General features: G+C 44.9%; 2 protein-coding genes across 4 annotated transcripts in view; one reads left to right on the forward strand and one right to left on the reverse strand.

Annotated features, from left to right (window-relative positions):
- Nucleotides 1–21,052, reverse strand: part of LOC123773622 (carboxylic ester hydrolase) — a 122,600-nt gene extending 101,548 nt beyond the window's left edge. For both annotated transcript variants that reach the window (XM_069312407.1, XM_069312408.1), the window contains exon 1: nucleotides 20,891–21,052. The gene's annotated coding sequence lies outside the window, so the exon portion shown is untranslated. The remainder of the gene's footprint in view (nucleotides 1–20,890) is intronic.
- LOC123773624 (uncharacterized) overlaps nucleotides 10,383–21,424 on the forward strand; it is a 33,118-nt gene continuing 22,076 nt past the window's right edge. The window contains exons 1-6 of one of the 2 annotated variants that reach the window (XR_011224421.1): nucleotides 10,383–11,082; nucleotides 12,262–12,416; nucleotides 14,896–15,069; nucleotides 16,076–16,913; nucleotides 18,973–19,117; nucleotides 21,065–21,199. Coding sequence is in view for 1 of the 2 variants with exons in the window: in XM_045767428.2 (XP_045623384.2) it covers nucleotides 10,851–11,082; nucleotides 12,262–12,416; nucleotides 14,896–15,069; nucleotides 16,076–16,913; nucleotides 18,973–19,117; nucleotides 21,065–21,199 (1,679 nt within the window). In the remaining variant the exon portion in view is untranslated. The remainder of the gene's footprint in view (nucleotides 11,083–12,261; nucleotides 12,417–14,895; nucleotides 15,070–16,075; nucleotides 16,914–18,972; nucleotides 19,118–21,064; nucleotides 21,200–21,424) is intronic. The other variant, XM_045767428.2, reaches the window with a different exon arrangement.

Below are 21,424 nucleotides of genomic sequence, written 5' to 3' on the forward strand. Positions count from 1 at the left end.
TTAAAGGTGAAGACTAGAGATAAGCGGGCGTGGGAGGAGGGGATTCACCAGCTGCAAGCGTCGTGGAAGATGAATGAGTTAGTGGCACTCAGAGGACACTGGGAACACTTGAGGAGGGGGCAGGGGGTAGGGGCAGGGATGGAGGAGTCATGTGTGTAGTGTGAGGTCGAGGGGTCGAGTGTGTGTGTGTAGTGGATTGATTGATGACGCTACCCAAGAGGTGGCACGGGCATGAATAGCCCGTGTCTCTTATATCTGTCACGGGTGCGCCTCTGCGTACACGGGGGAGACATCTCCCGTCACGCAGGGTGCAGTCGCGCCTCCACAGATCTCCAGTATCAGCTCTTTAGGCAGATGATTGGGGAGCCCCGGGAGTCCCTCAATGTGACAAGCACCGGCCCAGCCCCACACAGAGAACACCACGCAGCAAAACCAAAAACTCGGCCCTCAGCTAAAACGCAAAAAGTCATCCAGTGTCCTCCGTCAGAGCAGAAGCCGGCCGCCCACCACGGCTGAGGGCACACCAGGAGCCCGCCACGGCTGAAGGCCCACCAGGAGCCCACCACGGCTGAGGTCCCACCAGGAGCCCACCACGGCTGAGGGCCCACCAGGAGCCCACCACGGCTGAGGGCACACCAACTCCCGGCACCTCTAAGCCAAGCCGGCGCCGGACACCGTCACCCCGCAAGAAAACATTCGAAAATCTATCAACAATCCCGTGACCGAAGGCGACAAGTGCGCCAGGCGTCGTAACAATCTGGACCGCCAAACGCAATATCGAAATCCGCGAAAACAGAACGCTAGGCGGCGTCCATCACACGTCCCCTCGGCGTCAAGGTCAAATCAGCGCCGCTCCCATCTGGCACGGCGACATGCGCGTCCGGAAACCCCCCCCCCCCCTTGTATGGACGCGCTAACAAGTTCGCTAATGTCTTACGTCAGACACACACTGCCCCGCCAAGACACTGTCGGGAGGGTTGAGTACTATTCAGGCCCCGGTTTTATAAGGGGACAAATGAGGTAAGTGCCTCGGGCCCTTTCCCCGCCCCCTACCTAGTGTTCCTTTATAATTGTAATAATTGTAAAATTATTATTATTATTATTTATATAGAAGAAGATACGTTGGGGGTTAACAAAGAACATAGAAATTATGTTGAATTTACATTCTTGTAAAGCCACTAGGATGCATAGCGTTTCGGGCAATTAGGCATCACAACATTCATACCTTATCTGATCACCAGTAATTTATATATATATATATATATATATATATATATATATATATATATATCACTTTAGCCAATAATACAAACTGAAAAAGCAAAGGTATATTCCTATTCCATAAAATTTTGAAACATAAAATCAGATGTCTTTCTTCTTCTGAACCTAAAAAAAAAATTCCACATGTGCTGGTAGTCACTAATTGTAGTTAACTTTGTAACTTTGTCATGTAATTTAATTTATATGTTAAGGGTCCCCCTTGAATTTGAAGTGCCCCCCAGGCCCCCCCCCCCTTTCAGGTCTAAATCCGTCTCAGCCTACCTGAACGTGACTTATGTTTCAACATTCAAAAACAGAGGGAGAAGGTACATATCAACTCGTGTTGTATATGCTGTGTTCTACACGTTTGTTGGTCGTGTGTGTGTGTGTGTGTGTGTGTGTGTGTGTGTGTGTGTGTGTGTGTGTGTGTGTGTGTGTGTGTGTGTGTGTGTGTGTGTGTGTGTGTGTCAGTGGTGAGGTGGATATCTGCCTGCAGTGAACGTATTTGTATATTTAAGTTCAGCTGACTATACGCGCAGAAACGTAGTGACGGGCTCCGAGATCCGTATGCAAGCCGCACATACACTCGTGACAATCTGATTCGTAGCTACAGTGGTGTGATCTAGAGATTAGAAACGTTTCAATTGGTTGGCCCGGGCCTCAGGATGACGTCACGTCACGCAGGGTATAAATACTGGGGCGGCTGCCATCTAGTGCCAGTGTGAGCCTCTCCCTCACCAGCTGAACAACAACCATATACATCTCCCGAGGCTCGCTGCTCATATTTTCCTGAGCGAAACTCAACAGCTGAAAATTTGTTCCTTAGGACATCGACGCATCCAGATCGACTCCCCAGGCTCTTAAACATTATCTTTGAGGGACAATGAAGACTTGTATGCAAATGAAGGTGGTGGTTGTGGTGGTGGTGATGGCAGGGCTGGCTGCCAGCCTCCCTGTCGACCACGACAAGAGCATCAAGGACCAGGTGAAGGACCTGAAGGAAATGGGCTGCCAACCTGTGCTGAAGAAGGTGCGAGTGGCCGACCTCCTCCACTCCGCGGACGACCTGGTTGACATGCTCACGTTCTACCCTCAAGTTGTGGCGGTCCGTCAGTGCGTGGAGGACTGCAGCTTCTGCGGCACAAACCACGGCGTTATCCACGGCCGCTGCGTCGCCACCGGCAGCCACGACAAGACGATCGTCGTCGCTTACTACGACAACAGCACCCCGACCAAGAAGCTCCACCGGAAACTGACTGTTGTGGAACACACACAGTGTGGCTGCAGTCGTTGAGGTGTCAACTCTGCTGCTCCTGCTGCTTCTGTTCACTCCTGAGGGAGACGCAGACGCAGCACAGCGCTGGATATACACATTAATCATTGTTCCTGCTTGCGGTGCTGCCATCTCACTAAGGAACTCCCAGCACTCGTCTTCAGAGCCCAAGATAACGCTGATGTGCGTTACGTCGTGTGGCAACAGTGACGTATAGATGTTGCAATACAAGACGTTTGTCAACGCAAACACGTGTGGCAACAGTCATGCGTGGTTTATGGCAAGAGTGAAGGGTATGGGAATGGCTACGCGGATGGCAGCGAGTGAAGGTGGGCGAGGCGGGAAACTCCGTTGTCAACATGGCCGCCAACCCGCTACTGCCGGCTTTAAATTCATCAGCATCACCAAAGAATAAATCATCGTCAGCCTCATCATTTACAAACAACCATTGTGAAATAAACAACCTTCATGATGAAGTCAAAAAGTTCCAGGCAGTCTTAAAGTACAATCCAACGAAACTAAACACTTATTCCCTTTAATTAGGTAGTCAACACATGGATTACCTCACTGAATGACCTAATCCAATATCATATACACGAGTCGTACTCGTAGTGAATTGACTGATAAAGATTAAGCCACTCAAGAGCTCATAGTCGACTTGTACCTTTGTTTAATAATTGTCGAGACTGCAGACAAAATAACTATTCATAATATTTATGTAAAATTATTTATATTACCAAAAGCTGTGATACACTTATTAGATTGTTAAGTACTATTTAAATAAATTTTATTTTTGTTTTTATGCCTTTGTCTAATCCTTTTAATACAATTTTACTCAATTTCTAAAATTGAATAATTGGAACTCTGTAATTCAGTTGTGTTGGTTCTAGACTCAGAATCGAGAATTCTGGGTTCGAATCCCTGCCGGGCCAGAAATGGTTAGGCCCGTTTCCTATTACCTAATGGACTTATTCATTAGGTAAGAGGTAAATAGCTGTAAATATAGGTACCCAGGTGTGAGACAACTTGTTATAAAGTTTCATTCTTGGGAGAGACCCTCGATGTAAATCTAAACCTGTATAAATTATATATATATATATATATATATATATATATATATATATATATATATATATATATATATATATATATATATATATATATATATATATATATAAACATATATATACTCTGTATATATATGTAAACACACATTCCCTGGCTGCCTGTTCCCCAACACAATGAATTGTGTGATCGTTATTTTTATTATTATTAATAATTATGAATGAAAATAATGAAAATTGCAAGAAATGAATAATGAAAATTGCAAGAAATACAGAAAATGGAATGGAGACATAGAAAGTGGGAAGCAAAGCCTCTTGAGTAATAATGATTTACATCTATCGCTCTAAGACAAATATAAACACAAGATCACATTCTCTCTCTCTCTCTCTCTACCTCTCTACCTCTCTGTCTCTACTTCTCCCTCTCTACCTCTCCCTCTCTACCTCTCCCTCTCTACCTCTCCCTCTCTACCTCTCCCTCTCTCTACCTCTCCCTCTCTCTACCTCTCCCTCTCTCTACCTCTCCCTCTCTCTACCTCTCCCTCTCTCTACCTCTCCCTCTCTCTACCTCTCCCTCTCTCTACCTCTCCCTCTCTCTACCTCTCCCCCTCTCTACCTCTCCCTCTCTACCTCTCCCTCTCTCTACCTCTCCCTCTCTCTACCTCTCCCTCTCTCTACCTCTCCCTCTCTACCTCTCCCTCTCTACCTCTCCCTCTCTCTCTCATCAACAGGAAGGGAAGAGGCGGGTGGATAGTGTCATCAGTTACCCAACTCACTTTCCCCTGACGCAATGCTAAAGCGAATTAAGTTTACAGTTGCTGGAAGCAATGAAACTTAAGTTGAATTGTGACCACTGAGGCATCGTAAATCCTCTCTTGACTGTTTGCTTATTAAGGCTATCGTAATCAACGGCTGGTTTATTGTGCACCCCATACTCGTCCTGTGTGTTTTTATTGTGCACCCTATACTCGTCCTGTGTGTTTTTATTGTGCACCCCATACTCGTCATGTGAATGTTTATTGTGCACCCCATACTCGTCCTGTGAGTGTTTATTGTGCACCCTATACTCGTCCTGTGATTATTGTGCACCCCATACTCGTCCTGTGTGTTTTTATTGTGCACCCCATACTCGTCCTGTGAGTGTTTATTGTGCACCCCATACTCGTCCTGTGTTTATTGTGCACCCTATACTCGTCCTGTGAGTGTTTATTGTGCACCCCATACTCGTCCTGTGAGTGTTTATTGTGCACCCCATACTCGTCCTGTGTTTATTGTGCACCCTATACTCGTCCTGTGAGTGTTTATTGTGCACCCTATACTCAACCTGTGAGTGGTAGTTTATTGTACACCCCATACTTAACGTGTGAGTGGCAGTTCAAGATCATTAGTGATGGTACAATGAGCCTTAATCAAACCTCTGTGAATATTTGGCATTATTGGGGTGTTACGCAATATATTTGTAACGACTGAGGCAACAGCTTGCACTGCAACTGCTATTTATAACAATCCAACATCACACTCGACTTGAGAATGATCCAGGACGGACCGAAAGGTCGTCGTCCCTTCACCTTCTAGTGTGTGGTCTGGTCAACATACAACATCACACATTGGAGCTTTGAAGTCATATAGGAAATAAAAGAATCTTTTGGAGTAGGGCGGTGGTATCGAACCCGCGTTCTAGGTTAAAACGACATATGCACTACCCTGGTCGACGGGTAGCTACCCTATCCTGGAGGAGGCCTGGTCGACGACCGGGCCGCGGGGACGCTAAGCCCCGGAAGCACCTCAAGGTAACCCACTAGACCCTGATGTGCTTTAAAATATCCCTAATTGAAGTCGTTAGTCAATTTCTAATAATCGTGTTTCAATTCTTTTGTTTCGTGCTAGCCCGTTCTCAGGATTTGACACTTCGTAGCAAATAACAACGGTTGTGGCCAGAAACGTTTGGGCCTATGCAACTTGCCTAACTTATCGAGGCCTATGGTCATGAAACGTTAGTATTTCGGTGGTTTGATGTTTGAGATTTGCGTTGAAAGTGCAGTGAGAGGATGCTGCGTCCATCCGGCTGGCGGAGAGGATATCCCTGGCCTGGGGTTCCCGTGTGGGGGCGCCGTGGCTCTCACTCGGGGCTGAGTTTCAGCACGCGTACACCATCCGTGGCTCCTGGCACGCCTGCCTCCCACGTACTGACTTGTCTCTCACGTACACACACACACACACACACGCTGCCGTCTCCCACACCCCCACACACCTGTCTCCCACACCCCCACACACCTGTCTCCCATACCCCCACCCCCACACACCCGATACCCACACACACACACACCTGCTATAAGCCACAACATCAGAGGCTCTGTTTCAGGTTCTTCACCTGTATTATCAATCCTTATTCCTCTAAATACACCTGATCTGTATTCCTACACAGTTAACCTGTATGCCTTGAGGCGCAATTAACCTCTATTCCTTCAAATGTATTCCTCCAAATACAATTCAAATGTATTCCAGTAAACAGTTAATCTGTCCCAGCTTCCAGCAAGCCCACAAGCAATTTTACACATCATAGTTAAAAAAGGTGTAAAGTGAAATATGCTAGCATGGATTCAAGATTACTTAAGTCACAGGTATGCCAGAGTAAAGTTGCAAGGACAAGTGTCGGACTACCACTTGCACGAGAATGGGACTCCACAAGGAGGAGTCCTCAGTCCTAGTCTCTTTAACATCTTTATGGAAAACCTTGTTACCATGACATTTACAGAAGGGGTTACATTGTTAAGCTATGCTGATGATACAGGATTAGTCATTACAGGTCCTTCACTTCTAAATAAAGCACAAGATGCATTAGATAAAGTAACATCTGAATGCAGCGTTTTAGGGCTAAAAATATCTGCACAGAAGTCTAAGGCAATGAGACTAGGCGGTAACAAACATTCAAGACATTAACCTTCAGTGGGTTACGCAATATCAATATCTCGGAGTGTGGACAGATTTTAAAATGACATTCAACAAGCAAATTCAAACATATGGCAAAATCTTACTGAAGCGACCATACGAGTCATAAATACTCATACTCCGCCCAAGTAAAACAGAAACAAGCAACACTTAATGGGCCAGCCAGAGGCTTAGGGCCCACCCAGTGGGCCAGCCAGAGGCTTAGGGCCCGCCCAGTGGGCCAGCCAGAGGCTTAGGGCCCGCCCAGTGGGCCAGCCAGAGGCTTAGGGCCCGCCCAGTGGGCCAGCCAGAGGCTTAGGGCCCGTCCAGTGGGCCAGCCAGAGGCTTAGGGCCCGCCCAGTGGGCCAGCCAGAGGCTTAGGGCCCGCCCAGTGGGCCAGCCAGAGGCTTAGGGCCCGCCCAGTGGGCCAGCCAGAGGCTTAGGGCCCGCCCAGTGGGCCAGCCAGAGGCTTAGGGCCCGTCCAGTGGGCCAGCCAGAGGCTTAGGGCCCGCCCAGTGGGCCAGCCAGAGGCTTAGGGCCCGCCCAGTGGGCCAGCCAGAGGCTTAGGGCCCGCCCAGTGGGCCAGCCAGAGGCTTAGGGCCCGCCCAGTGGGCCAGCCAGAGGCTTAGGGCCCGCGCAGTGGGCCAGCCAGAGGCTTAGGGCCCGCCCAGTGGGCCAGCCAGAGGCTTAGGGCCCGCGCAGTGGGCCAGCCAGAGGCTTAGGGCCCGCGCAGGAATATCCCTGCCCAAAAAAAAAATCTCCCCCCCCCCCACACCAGGGAAGAGGCACAGGTGGTCAGTCAAGACGTCAGTTAATGGACGGTTCCCTCACGCAGTTCTCAGTAGAGCGAGTTGCGTTTCCTATAACCATTTCCGACCGGGAGGGAGCCGGTCGGCCGAGCGGACAGCACGCTGGACTTGTGATCCCGTGGACCCGGGTTTGATCCCAGGCGCCGGCGAGAAACAATGGGCAGAGTTTCTTTCACCCTATGCCCCTGTTACCTAGCAGTAAAATAGGAACCTGGGTGTTAGTCAGCTGTCACGGGCTGCTTCCTGGGGGTGGAGGCCTGGTCGAGGACCGGGCCGCGGGGACACTAAAAAGCCCCGAAATCATCTCAAGATAACCTCAAGAGATAACCAGTAGTTGTAACGAACTGAAGCAGAGAAGTTTATATATATATTATATATATATATATATATATATATATATATATATATATATATATATATATATATATATATATATATATAAGAGTTGCTACATTCTTGTAGAGCCATAAGTACGCGTAGCGTTTCGGGCAGGTCCCTGGAATACGATCCCCTGCCGCGAAGAATCCTTGTTACAACCAAGTACACATTTTACTGTTGCGTTAAACAGCGGCTACAGTTAAGGATTTGCGGCCAGTAAATCCTCCCCGGCCAGGATACGAACCCATGACAAAGCGCTCGCGGAACGCCAGGCGAGTGTCTTACCACTACACCACGGAGACTGGTAAATATGGCCCCTCTAGGGGTACACTGGACCATCCCTGGACCACACTACCTGCCTTAATGATAGTGCTAGCCCAACTGGAACTGGTTACGAAGGCCGGAGGGTGTAAGGAAGGGGTGTTAATATATCATCCAAACCCCAAACGTCATCTACCATTTTAAGCATAAAACAATTTACGAAGCCTATACATCTCACCTCAAGTGAGACGGGGTTTGTTTACATTCACTCCAACAGCTTATACGAGCTGAGAAACTTCACAACCCGTGATCGTCAACTGTTTCATAAATGTCACCGAAGCCGCCATGATTGAGGAAAGATGTACAGGTTTCGTAACTGGTTGTGTAAATCCCTGATGAATTCTGACCCTGGTCATGGGCAAGGTTGGTGGGAAGACCCAGGAGGGTAAGAGGAAGGGAAGGGAAGGGGGGGGGGAGGGGAAATGGTGTGGATTCTATGGAAGAGGAGGTCAGTGAACGGGCAAAAGGTGAAGGGTCACCTTGCGGTGGTTCCAAGGGTCACTGTCCTCCTCTCGAGGGGTAGGCCTCCTAGTCGAAGGGTAGGTAAGCTCCTGTGTCAGATAAGTCCACTACGGGCTCACCACAGCCCGTGCTACTTGCCCCGCTCCTGTGCCAGGTAAGTCAACTACGGGCTCACCATAGCCCGTGCTACTTGCCCCGCTCCTGTGCCAGATAAGTCAACTACGGGCTCACCATAGCCCGTGCTACTTGCAACATTTGTTCCAAGTAGCTGAATCTTAAACAACAAACAATACCCAAGACATTAGCTTTGTGTAAAAGCCTCTCAAGACACCTTCACGTTCCCGCTACTTACTGGACCCATTTCCAAGAGGCTCCAGTACCTGGAGGGGGGAGTAAGGCCACGCTGGAGCCCCTCCAGTGACCTTGGAGGTGCTCACAGGAATGTCCTGTCTCACGTATAGATTTTGTTTTGCTTTTCAATTTTTTTCCGACTCTTGGGTTGGACTACCTCCTCTTAGATAGGCAACTGTTTACCTGGGTAAGGATATAAGGACTTACTAACTCTCTACATCTGTCAAGAATCATGGCGGCTTTGTTTACAGGTATTCAACCGAACAAATCCACAAGGGCCGTGACGAGGATTCGAACCTGCGTCCGAGAGCAGGTTCTCGGATCTGTGTGTAATAAGGTATTCAACTACCAGCTTCGAAACTTAAAGATTCCATGGTTATTATTAGTATAAACAACCTCGTAGGACATCGCGGCTCGTAAACAAGCTAACAGATGTAAACACAGCCGCCATGATGGAGTAGAGATGCACAGCTTTCGTAAGCAGCTGTGGATCTGTTGCTAAGGCTTCATGGAATCGTGAGCTGAACTGATTATACCGTTTTCCTTACCGACCGCCTTGGGTGCATCTCCCCAGTTCTTGAAACTTTCTATTTTCATCTTGACCTTGACCCTCGGGTTCCTTCAGCGGTGTGGAGGCTGAACAGTTGGATCGAATCTTTCCTTAAGTTGCTCTCGTGTTATCGAATTGCGCCTTAATACACCTTCTCAAGTCGTAAGTAGTCTCGTCTCCCTATCTTCTATTTCCTAGGTATTAGTTCCTGTCTTCTCATCCTAGTGATCCTTTCCTCCTTCGTGATTGATGAGGCTGTTGTGATTTATAAGACATTAATGATTGAAGCTGTTGTGACTGATTCATTGGGATTCATTAGGGTTTGATGATTCATTCAAACCCTCCTTGACGTCAGACTAATTACGTGACATCATTAAGCAACCGATGTGCAGGTTGATGACATAATTAGTTAACCGTTGTTAACACGACACAAAATAGCAATAGCGTCACTCGCTACTACGGAGCCACTTGCTAAGACGGAGCCCAGGAGCTAAATATTACCTTGCAGGTACATAGACGTGTGTACAAACACTAAATGAACCTCAATGCATCTCTGACGACAGGATACCGTCCACATTATTCAAATCAGTATAAATCCGGTGCCCTTGACAAAAACGACGTTAGCGAAGCTCACGAACGACCAGGAGCCGGATTCACGAAAGCAGTTACGCAAGCACTTAAGAACGTGTACATCTTTCCTCAATCTTTGACGGCTTTGGTTACATTTATTAAACAGTTTACAAGCATGAAAACTTGCAATCAACTGTTGTTATTGTTATAAACAGCCTCCTGGTGCTTCGGAGCTCATTAACTGTTTAATAATTGTAAACAAAGCCGCCAAAGATTGAGAAAAGATGTACAGGTTCGCAAGTGTTTGCGTAATTGCTTTCGTGAATCTGGCCCCAGGACGATGGCGCTAGGGTCGTACAAAAGAGAGAGAGAGAGCGAGACAGCGAGAGAGAGAGAGAGAGAATCAAAATAACATTATTTCTAAACTGAATAAGAACAGTGATAACCCCACCACGCACCAGAAGGTGAAAAAATCAACGACGTTTCGGTCCATCCTGCACTATAATCAAACCGTGTTCATCTTAACCCAACATTTTACGGGCTATTCATACCCGTGCCACCTCTTGGGGTGGCTTAATCTCCATCAATCAATCTCATCCCACGTTATTGTGACTCCCCGTCTGCATAGACAACAATATTGACAAGTTCAGGTATATTGGAGCTTGATCACGGCTACACCCCTGACAAAGGGCTGAATTAGGAGGCACTGCAGGAATACTTTGCATCTTTTTCCTCAATCGAAGCCACGTAAAAATATAGCGTTTTCCTGGTGTAGCTAAATCGAGACTTGTAATTCTGTATCGCTCTCATTCTCGAGGGTTCCGGATTCTCTCACGAACGGGTTCTGGATACTCTCGCGAACGCCTTCGTCGCCAGTCGGGATAATGAGGTTTTATCGGGAATGTAGAGGGTTTCTGGCGGCTTCCAGGGTCATCCTGGCGGGCGCTGTGGCGTGTGGGTTGGTGTACTACGTCGGACGGACGTATTCTGGTCCCCAGTTGACGACGGACACGCCAGGAGGGCTGACGTCGCCTGATAGTGTCAGCCAGGGACGTCAGGAGTGTCAGGCTATGTTCACTGTCGACAAGGGTGGACACGACGTCATTTGGTACACAGGTATGTGTGTGTAATTACCTAAGTGTAGTTACAGGATGAGAGCTACGCTCGTGGTGTCCCGTCTTCCCAGCACTCTTTGTCATATAACGCTTTGAAACTACTGACGGTCTTGGCCTCCACCACCTTCTCACCTAACTTGTTCCAACCGTCTACCTCTCTGTTTGCGAAAGTGAATTTTCTTATATTTCTTCGGCATCTGTGTTTAGCTAGTTTAAATCTATGACCGCTTGTTCTTAAAGTTCCAGGTCTCAGGAAATCTTCCCTATCGATTTGATCAATTCCTGTTACTATTTTGTATGTAGTGATCATATCACCTCTTTTTCTTCTGTGTGTGTGTGTATTTACTATTTATGCCTGCAGAATCCGAGCCGTTAGCTCCTGGACCTCGCCTTTCTAATTCTCGGTTGTCTAATGTCCTGAGTCCCAACCTGCTTTCCTGTCTGCTACACACACACACACACACACACACACACACACACACACACACACACACACACACACACACACACACACACACAATGGAAGTAAATGGAATGCATTAGGAAGTGATGTGGTGGAGGCTGACTCCATACACAGTTTCAAATGTAGATATGATAGAGCCCAGTAGGCTCAGGAACCTGTACACCAGTTGATTGGCGGTTAAGAGGCGGGACCAAAGAGCCAGAGCTCAACCCCCACAAACACAACTAGGTATGTACACACATCCCCAGGGTGCAGTCCGTAGCAGCTGTTTAACTACCTATTTACTGCTAGGTGAACAGATGAATTAGATGAAAGGAAACGTGCCTACACGTCACTGCCCTGCCGCGGGGATCGAACCCGGGATCTTTCGGTTGTGAACCGAATGGGCTAACATAGCCAGGGTAGATAACATAACCTGTAATTAGTACTTGGATATCTTGAAAGCAATTATGGTAGATACCAGGAGTCAAAATTATATTTTTTTAGCGACCAGGATGTCAGGCTTCAGGGACCAGGATGTTAGGCTTTAGGGAACCAGGATATCAGGCTTTAGAAATAAGGCTGTTTGGTACTTCGAAGTGCCCGAAACGCTGTGCGTTCTAGTGACTTTACAAGAATGTAAACACATCATGTTATGTACTCTCATAAACCCAATGTAACTTCTTTTATATATATATAAATAAATAAATCACAACACTCCCTCCTCCTTTCTCTCAGACGCGCAGTACCAGGAGCTGGGCCGCCAGCTGCCCGCCCTCCTGCCAGACGTAGAAATACACATGGACAACGCCACTAACATCGTTTCGGGACGCACATTTATGGGACCTCGGCTCTCTCTGATGGACTGGACAGTCCCTTACATCCCCTGTCAGGTATGTTCCTATGTTGCAGCTGTGTTACGTTTTATTAGGGGGTAGGCTACGTTTTGTTAGCCTAGGTTACGTTTCGAGGGATCTGTTGGCAATTTTTAACATGCTGTTCATTCTAAATAGGAATTTTCTCAGATATCAATTAATATTATTATAGTTAGCATATTGCGCATATGTAGGCCTAGGTTGCGTTATGTGTTTTTTTTCCAACAGGAATTTACTTCATACACTTTAATAAAAATATAATTTAAGATAAGTAATTGAAAATGGATTGTATATTAATGGAGTCTATATTAGGAATGAACTGTATTTCACTGGTTTGTCCTGCTGTGTCCAACCTCTCCACAACTTTAGGGGGAGGTTGTAGGTTCATATAGCCTATAATACCAGTGGTGGATAGCAATAAACTACGAAATGTTAGTTAGGTTACTACATGGGTTAGTGGAACGGTCAGATCTTATCTCTAAGAGTTGTAAGAGCCTGGTAATAGGCACAGGTTTCCTTCACTTAATCCTGGAGCCTTGCAAGGAGGAGTTCCATGGCGACTTAAGTAGCCTCGTGGCGCACCTAATTCGACTAGATACTGTCTGCTCGTACTGTACCTGTCAAATAAGTCATAATTAAATCAAATAAGTCACTGTTACCCCTTCACAGCATATATTCCAAGAAGATGGGTTTGCATTAATAGTTTGGTTTCCTCATTTTATTTAGCGGCTTCCTCATAACCGGGCAACGTTAATAAAGATCATGATAATAGCCTCTTAACACACACTACAACAATTGCTCGGAAATAACAGTTACCTGGTATAATGAGTTTGATGATTGGGCATGAATGTTAATATTCCAGTGTCAAGAACTCGGGAAATGTGACTATGGTTGGCAATTAAGAGAAAAAATGTGCAGGCGGCTTCTCTGCCAAGCGCTTATGTTGTTGTTATAGATTCAGCTACTCGGAACAAGTTCCAAGTAGCACGGGCTATGGTCAGTTCATAACTTACCTGGCACAGGAGCGGGGCAAGTAGTATGGGCTATGGTGAGCCCGTAGTGGACTTACCTGGCACAAGAGCGGTGCTGAATGTGCTGTGTGAGCTTCTGTGACCAAGCGCTCAGGGCAACAGAATGTAAACACGGCCCTCTTCTGCTGGGTATGCTCCCTTAGCTTGGTTCAAACTCGTTATTATCGACGTAGGGGGAGAAAGAGATGCTTGTTTTACTGTTTATTTAGGTAAATTAACTTTAATGAGTCATTTTTTGGTCTTATTTACTCGTTGCATTTAAAGTTTTATGTTGCTACAAGAGAGAGAGAGATACGTATAGTGGAGTTTGAATACGTGGCAACATCCCGTTCTCTCTAGAACGCTAGGAAATCCATTCTCTTTGATAAGTACATGTATATATAACATTAATAATTTTGTAATTAGCGTCAATATATTGTTATTTGCTTAGCTAAACGTACTAGACGGTTCAGTTCCTGAACCGATTATGTGCCTCTGTAATCCTTTACACCACCGCCCACGGGATGGGTATGGGGTGCATAATAAAGAAAGAAATTGAATGAATTTGTTAAGTTAGTATGTTCTTGACATAACCGTTTTAACTTGGTACCTTACCTTGAGGTGCTTCCTTGCCTTGATTGTACAGTCCTTCCTTGCCTTACCTTGGTGAGGTGCCCTGGTATGTCAGGGGTTAGTAAATAATGTGTCGAAATTTCCGCGAGGTTAGGTGCTTACATTCTGTTGGTAATTATTTGTATTTGCAATACGTGGGTGAAGCATTTACAGACTTAGGACTTGAACACAGCGAAGCACTGTTCGAGAAATGTTTGAACGTCATGAATAAAGTCGTGTCATTTTTTTTTTATTCCAGCCCATCCTCCAAACAAAGACCCAAAAGTGATTCCATCCACCCGCCAAACCCCCTGTTAATGAATGAAAGGCGATTTACACACAACTCACAACTGATTTCGTTCGAACTCTTCCGGAACAAGTGCTTCCCTAGCGAATTTTGTTCGAACCACAACGCTGTAAATGCTTCACCCACGTATTACAAATACAAATAATCGCCAACAGAACCTAAACACCTAACCTAACCTATGCCTATATATGCACAATATACTAATAAATAATGTTAATTTATATTTGAGAAAATTCCCGTTTTGAATGAACAGCATGTAAAAAATTATGAATGCGTCTGTGGGGTTGACCGCTGATGTAATAGACTTGAGTCGAGGACGGGTAGGACGAACTGCAAAATCTGTATCAAATAGAATTTCCAAAAAGAGTTCCAGCTCCAAAATGAGTATCGTCAAATGAGAAATACTTATGTAGACTTTATAAAGTATACATATATATTTTATGCCCGGACTGTGTTTAGGACTAAAGTATACGTGTAGCAGTAAGCTAATATCTTAGCCTTAATAACTCTCCAGAGATTGCTATAGGCCCTAAGAGCAACACTTAATAATCCAGCCTCCTCCTGACAGATCCAACAGTACGATATGTTGGGCGTTGCTCAATGCTCGGCAGCGCGGGCAGCACGTGGCGCCAGGACTTGGGTCGCCTTCGTCGGCGACTCCAATCAACGGCAGAAGATCCACTCCTTCATGAGTTTCCTGCCCCCTGAGCTAACCTACACCTACTTCCTCGGGAATAAAGAGGTGATTATAGAGACACGCACTCGTGCATGAGGATATAATACGTTTAGCTGTCGTGTGCAGCTGAAAAATTTGGATTTTAAAATAACCCTCCCGACTATAACTTCCTCCAACTGAATACTTTTGTTATTAAATTCAAATTCAAAATTTAAATTCAAATTTTTATTCTGGTAAAAGTACATACATAGAAGATGAAATTAGATTTTATGACTGCTAGAAGCCTAACAATATTGGATTGAAGTATTACCAAAGAATTCGTTAATGACGAAAATATTATTACTGTCGTACCAGCAATTGGCTCTTGATAAACTCCAAAATAATGCCTTAAACCCGTTTTTATGTACATAATGTAAATTCAATCTGCCAACCCAATTGTTTCCAGAACGTAATATATGTAACATGAAATAATTTTTTTCATAATGTTTTTTTATTGCATTCGTTGTCAAAATCAACTAAATAGACGGGAATTGGACTTTTATCCAAATTTGAATAGGCTGACATTCTCTTGCCGTAGAGGTTTTTATTCTTGAATCTATTTTATTGTAAGATTTATTTCCAAATATGTATGTGTCTTTAATTAAAAATTCGTAATTTAAAACTCCAAATACATGCAATCACCCTGAACTCCGCTCAGAAATAGCGCTCAAGAGTCCTATTTCTGATAGGCATCGTATTTTGAAAACTGCAGGGGGGGATTTGGGCAAAATATGACCATGAATCGCCGTTTTCACTAATTTCCATATTTTTGGTATAAATAATCGTAATTTAATACTCCAAATGTGTGCCAAGAAACCTAGATACACTATTTCTAGGTTTCTCCGAACCTAGAAACACTATTATTAAGTTCAAATGTGAATATTCTAAATTTGAATCACTAAGAGACTAGAACCGCGGACTTCACGACTGAGAGATCCCAAGCTCTATCGGCTGAGCTAACGAATTATACAAAGACAAAATAACATAATAATACTACCAATAAACACAATACATTAATCGTTTTGTCCACCAGGTGACGCAGGCAGAGTTCACATATGCTGTCGCTCACCATAAACACAGGCCGCCAACATTTGATATTGTGGGCAAGCCTCGCCCCAACGCGAATTCGAAGACTTTCACCAGCCCAAGAGATTCCGCCACGAACCCAAGAGCCTCGACCGTGACCACCACGAATCCAAGAGCATCCACCGAGAAAACCACGAATCTAAGAGCGTCCACCGAGAAAACCACGAATCCAAGAGCGTCCACCGAGAAAACCACGAATCCAAGAGCGTCCACCGAGAAAACCACGAATCCAAAAGCCTCCACCGTGAAAACCGCGAACCCAAGAGCCTCCACCGTGACCGCTACGAATCCAAGAGCCTCCACCGTGAAAACCACGAACCCAAGAGCGTCCACGAACCAGATAACCTCCACTACAATGACAACGACCACTACCAGTCATGGAGAAAACCTCACCAACATTCATCCAAACACTGAACTTCATCTCAATAGTGATAATAGCGATCTGGTGGTCCAGGAAGACATTAATTATTACCCCAAAAAGTCCAACGATACTAATACGCACATAAACCACGTTTTCGTCGGAAACAATGATACATTATCTTTCGTTGAAATGGAAAACACGGGAAAGAACAGAACGAAGGAGCCGTATGATTTCAGCTACTCGGAGGACGACTTGCTTGATGACGACCCTCGTCTCAGCTCCTACGAGCTGAGAGTGACTCTGGTATGGGCGCCTTTCGGCACTTGGAGGGACAATTATCTCGACCCACATACTCGCTCCCGCAAGGTGACCAAACTGGAGGAGTGGGTAAAGGCGGAGGTCATCCCTGATGTCATTGTCACAGGTATGTGGGTCAAACAGCCTAACGTAGACAGATATAGAGTCGGTTAAACCTGCTTGCATGTCGAATATTCGTATTTATGCAATTAGCTTAACTGTAAAATGTTTTAATTAATGGTCTTGATTTAGCCCCACCCCCTTGTGAGAGCTAAGAAATTTAACGGTTAACGGTAACTGAATCTAAAAACATCATCATCTTGTGAGAGTATTGGAACTAGACTCGTCTAGTGTTGCTAATGATTGTTGGAGAAAATCCGCAGTACATCCAGTTTATCATTGAACCGCAACTGGAGTTAGTCCCTTGATTGATTGATGAAGATTAAGCCACCCAAGAGTTGGTATGGGCATGAATAGCCCGTAAGGTTAGTCCCTTCGTTGTCGTTGTTATAGATTCAGCTACTGGGAACAAAAAGTTCCAAGTAGCATGGGCTATGGTGAGCCCGTAGTGGACTTACCTGGCATAGGAGCGAGGCTGTAACTGCTAGTCCCTTGATTGATTGATTGATTGATTGATAAAGATTAAGCCACCCTAGAGGTGGCGTGGGCATGAATAGCCCGTAATTAGTCCCTTCTAGAGTGTGTGCTTATATTCTACGCTTCTCCTGACCGTATGTTGAATAGAATGCTTTTGGCAAGTTGGTTATCATCTTGCTGGTTACTTTAGGCTGTTCAAAGTCTTCGTGGAAACCCTGGGAACAAGTGTCAATTGTAATTAGTGCACAATAGTTTTGTTTGGAGTAGATCTTGGAATGTGGAATTAGCAGCCACATTTAATTGCCTGTAATAAAACTTTATGATAACTTTAGAGCAATTCTATTACTCTTAAATTAATATAGTTCCTACACACGACATCGTTGCTAGCTCTTTTGTCTACAAATTTAACAAAACAGGTGTTATATACATAATGATGCATAATACCAATCAGAAATGATTTAACCAGTTATATAGGCAATCCTCATTTGGTAAGAATAAACCAAACTGTTGTCATTTGTTAGGGAAAACTGTAGAAAGCTGAAGCTGGCAACATGGGACACGAAGCAGCCGACATAACGTCTCTGATGGGAATCATTAGTACCGTGTGGACCACCGTGGGGGAAGGGTCACGCTGGTGAGCTGAACTAGGATACTTTGTCGCTCTAGCTAATTAGGCTATGTTTAATGTATTTCTACTTTAATTACAATCCCCCGTCCTAATAGAATGTGACATTTTGACGTATACTCTACCCCCAAGGCCAAAAATCGTTTAGAGAATGGTAGTGGCTCGCGAAATTAAATCAACTTCCCGTTTTCTGTTTTGGGTCCTCTGGTAGGTTAGGACACGGGCACGTTAGTACGACAGTTTCTTGACGTTGGGCAACCTTAGGAGGACGGGCTGCTGGCAGAGCATATATATATAGGCTGTGAATAATTTTCTGGCAATTAAAGGGTTATTAATTAAGTTTGATTCTGGTAGGTTGTTAATTGAACTAATTGACATGTGGTGGCTGGTTGCCATGTGCCATAATTGTTAATCTCTAGTTGAAAATAGTCAAGAACCCCTTAAAAAGTGTTCAAAAAAAGTTATGAATGGCTATTCGTCTAAAGATCACATCATCCAACAGACAAACATCAAACCATTAATAACAGGTGAACAATTTAATGCATAATAAATCACTGTCTACCATTCAAAAATGTGAAATGGTATTCCACCTTACAACAGTAATACGAGTGTGATAAATAGTTACCCCAGGGGAGCCGGTCGCAGCTAGAGTGGGCAGAACACTGGACGCGTGATCCTGTGGTCCCCGGGTTCGATCCCGGGCGCTGGCGAGAAGCAATGGGCTGAGTTTTACCCTGATGCCCCTGTTACCTAGCATTAAATAGATACCTAGGAGTTAGTCAGCTGTCACGGGCTGCTTCTGGGGGGTGGAGGCCTGGTCGAGGACCGGGCCGCGGGGACACTAAGCCCCGAAATCATCTCAAGATAACCTCAAGAATATAACCCCTATATCCAGTTTTGTTTCCTATGCCCCATCTCTCTTAATGAGTCGCTGGCCTTTCTGCCTCATGCAACCACTCCACAGGGTTTGGGTCGTGGATGCTGATGATAAGAAAGGATGTGGATGAGCTGGTACCTTTCTCCGAGCTGAACAAGTTGGGCCTTCAAGTGGCACCCATCTTTGCCAACCTCGCCCAAAGGACAAGAGTACTCTTCCTGTCCCAGAGCAGGTAAGGCACAGCAGTCGGAATGCATCCTGTTGATAATGCATAGACTAATGTAACAGGAGCATTCCTTCATTTCACAACTTTTAGTGCATTCCACTTGTTGATCGCTAGAACGAGGTAAAATATGCATTTCCTTGCATTTCTTCAGCTCATTTGCGTTTTCAGTTTCCACTTCTTTGTCTCTACCCAAATCAATTTAAAGACGCTATCCTTAGACAAGGCCCCCTCCACCTTGTCTTTTGCCCCTCAGGATCTATCTTCATGTTATCTTGAGATGATTTCGGGGCTTTAGTGTCCCGAAAGATTTAGTGGATCTTGTGTGGTGTGGTCATATCTCCTTTTGTTTTTTCTCCAGGTTTGTGGGGGTCCAGTTCCTTCAAACAATCTTCATAGGTTAACCATTTTATTCCTGGACCTTATTTAGTTGCAAACCTCTGCACATTTGAAATTTTAGTTTTATGCTTAACAACAATAAAGAACGGCCTATGTGGGTGATGCCCAACAGCTGCCCAAAGCTGTACCACAATCAAAGATTAGCATCGCCCACCTCCGACATATGCATATGCAGGTCATCGTTGCGTTTGCAGAGGAGTCGCCAAGGATAATGATAGCCTCTTCGAGACTGTCAACAAATCCCTGTTGGCCAGTAGTTTACCACAAGTAATAGTGTCTAAAGTCTACCTATATTATCCAAAAATATTTGGAAAAAACTATTTATAAACGGCTCTACTCCTACCTCATAAAATTCAACGTACTTGGTCCCTGTCAGTTTGACTTCCACCCCACCCCCCCACCCCCACAAAAAAGACTAACAACAATGCAATTATTTGTCTGCTTGATATGATTTACACAGCCCTTGACAAAAATGAGTTCCCAATTGGTCTCTTCATTGACCTGAGAAAGGCCTTTTAATTGATACTGTTAACCATAACTACCTCGTACTTAAACTTCACCATTATGGAATCCGAGGCCTTGCCCTGAACTATATTTGATCTTTGTGACGGACACCAGTATGTAGCCATCAATGATATAACCTTCCCCACTCTACCATTAACTGTAGGAGTGCCACAGGGTAGCATCTTAGGACCTATTTCTTATATACATCAGTGATCTGCCTAATGTGTCTAACATTCTTTAACCTATACTATTTGCTAACGATACTACCTTCGTCTACTCAGACCCCCAACCCCCACACATTAAATAATGTTGCAAATAACGAATTAAAAAAAAGTCCACTAATGGATGGCAAGCAACAAACTAACAGTAAACATAAAAAAGACCTACTACATATTATTTTGAAGCAAATCAACAAATGCAATTCAGCTTCAAATAGACAATGTTAACACCAGCAATAAAAATGATGGAAAGTTCCTTAGCCTATACATAGACAATTAAGAGACAACTTCAGTACCCATATACAACAAATTATAAAAGAAAAAACTCATATGAACGGTATAGTACTTTCTAAAGTCATATTTAGTGGCTTTAGGCATTGTATGGACTAGCTCTTATCTATAAATCCAACATTATGTTTGTAACTCACCTTATGTATGTACTTACCTGAGTAAACATTCGATTGATTTGATTGAGCTATTATGCTCTAAATTCTGCTCTCCTCTCATTATACCATGCACTAATCTATTCCTATCTTACGGTATCTATGCATGGGGTTCAACCACTGAAACCCGCTTGCCCATTGGGTTCTTTTTATATATTTAATGTATGTAAGTAACCTCTTCAACAGTGACTACAATATTATACAGTGTTTCCTCTGACCTTTTATCACTGGAGTCTCCACGCTGGCTCCTTTGTAAAAACGTCCTGAAATCTTTTGTAGAGTTTCTCACACATCACCTTGTCATTATTCGTGAGACTTGCACCTTCTTGGTCATTGGGTATTGGCCATTCTCTCTTCAGGTGTGGTTACTGGCTATAGCCTCTTTCCAACAGGTACCGATGGTTCAACTTCGAAGGCACTAAACAACTGCCAAATGATCCCAAGGCATTTTGGAAGACCCTTCTTGACATGGGCCAGTTCCGGGACGCCCTGCCGCTGGTAGATGCCTGGCTCTGGAGGATATTAAGGTAGGGACTCGGCAAGTCTATCCCCTCCTCCAACTCTACCGGCTACTCTTCTAAAACGCTAACCGTCGAACTGTCGAGCTCTAATCACTCCCACAACTCCAAAACAAGCGTGTGTGTGCACACACACCAGCACATAATTGGCATTTTATCATGTTTATCTATTGACTGTTCTTGTTTGGGTGTCTGACAGATCAGCTGTTGTTCACATGTACACAGGTCCGTGAA

This window comes from Procambarus clarkii, chromosome 72 (assembly GCF_040958095.1).
Source record: "Procambarus clarkii isolate CNS0578487 chromosome 72, FALCON_Pclarkii_2.0, whole genome shotgun sequence".
NCBI lineage: Eukaryota > Metazoa > Arthropoda > Malacostraca > Decapoda > Cambaridae > Procambarus > Procambarus clarkii.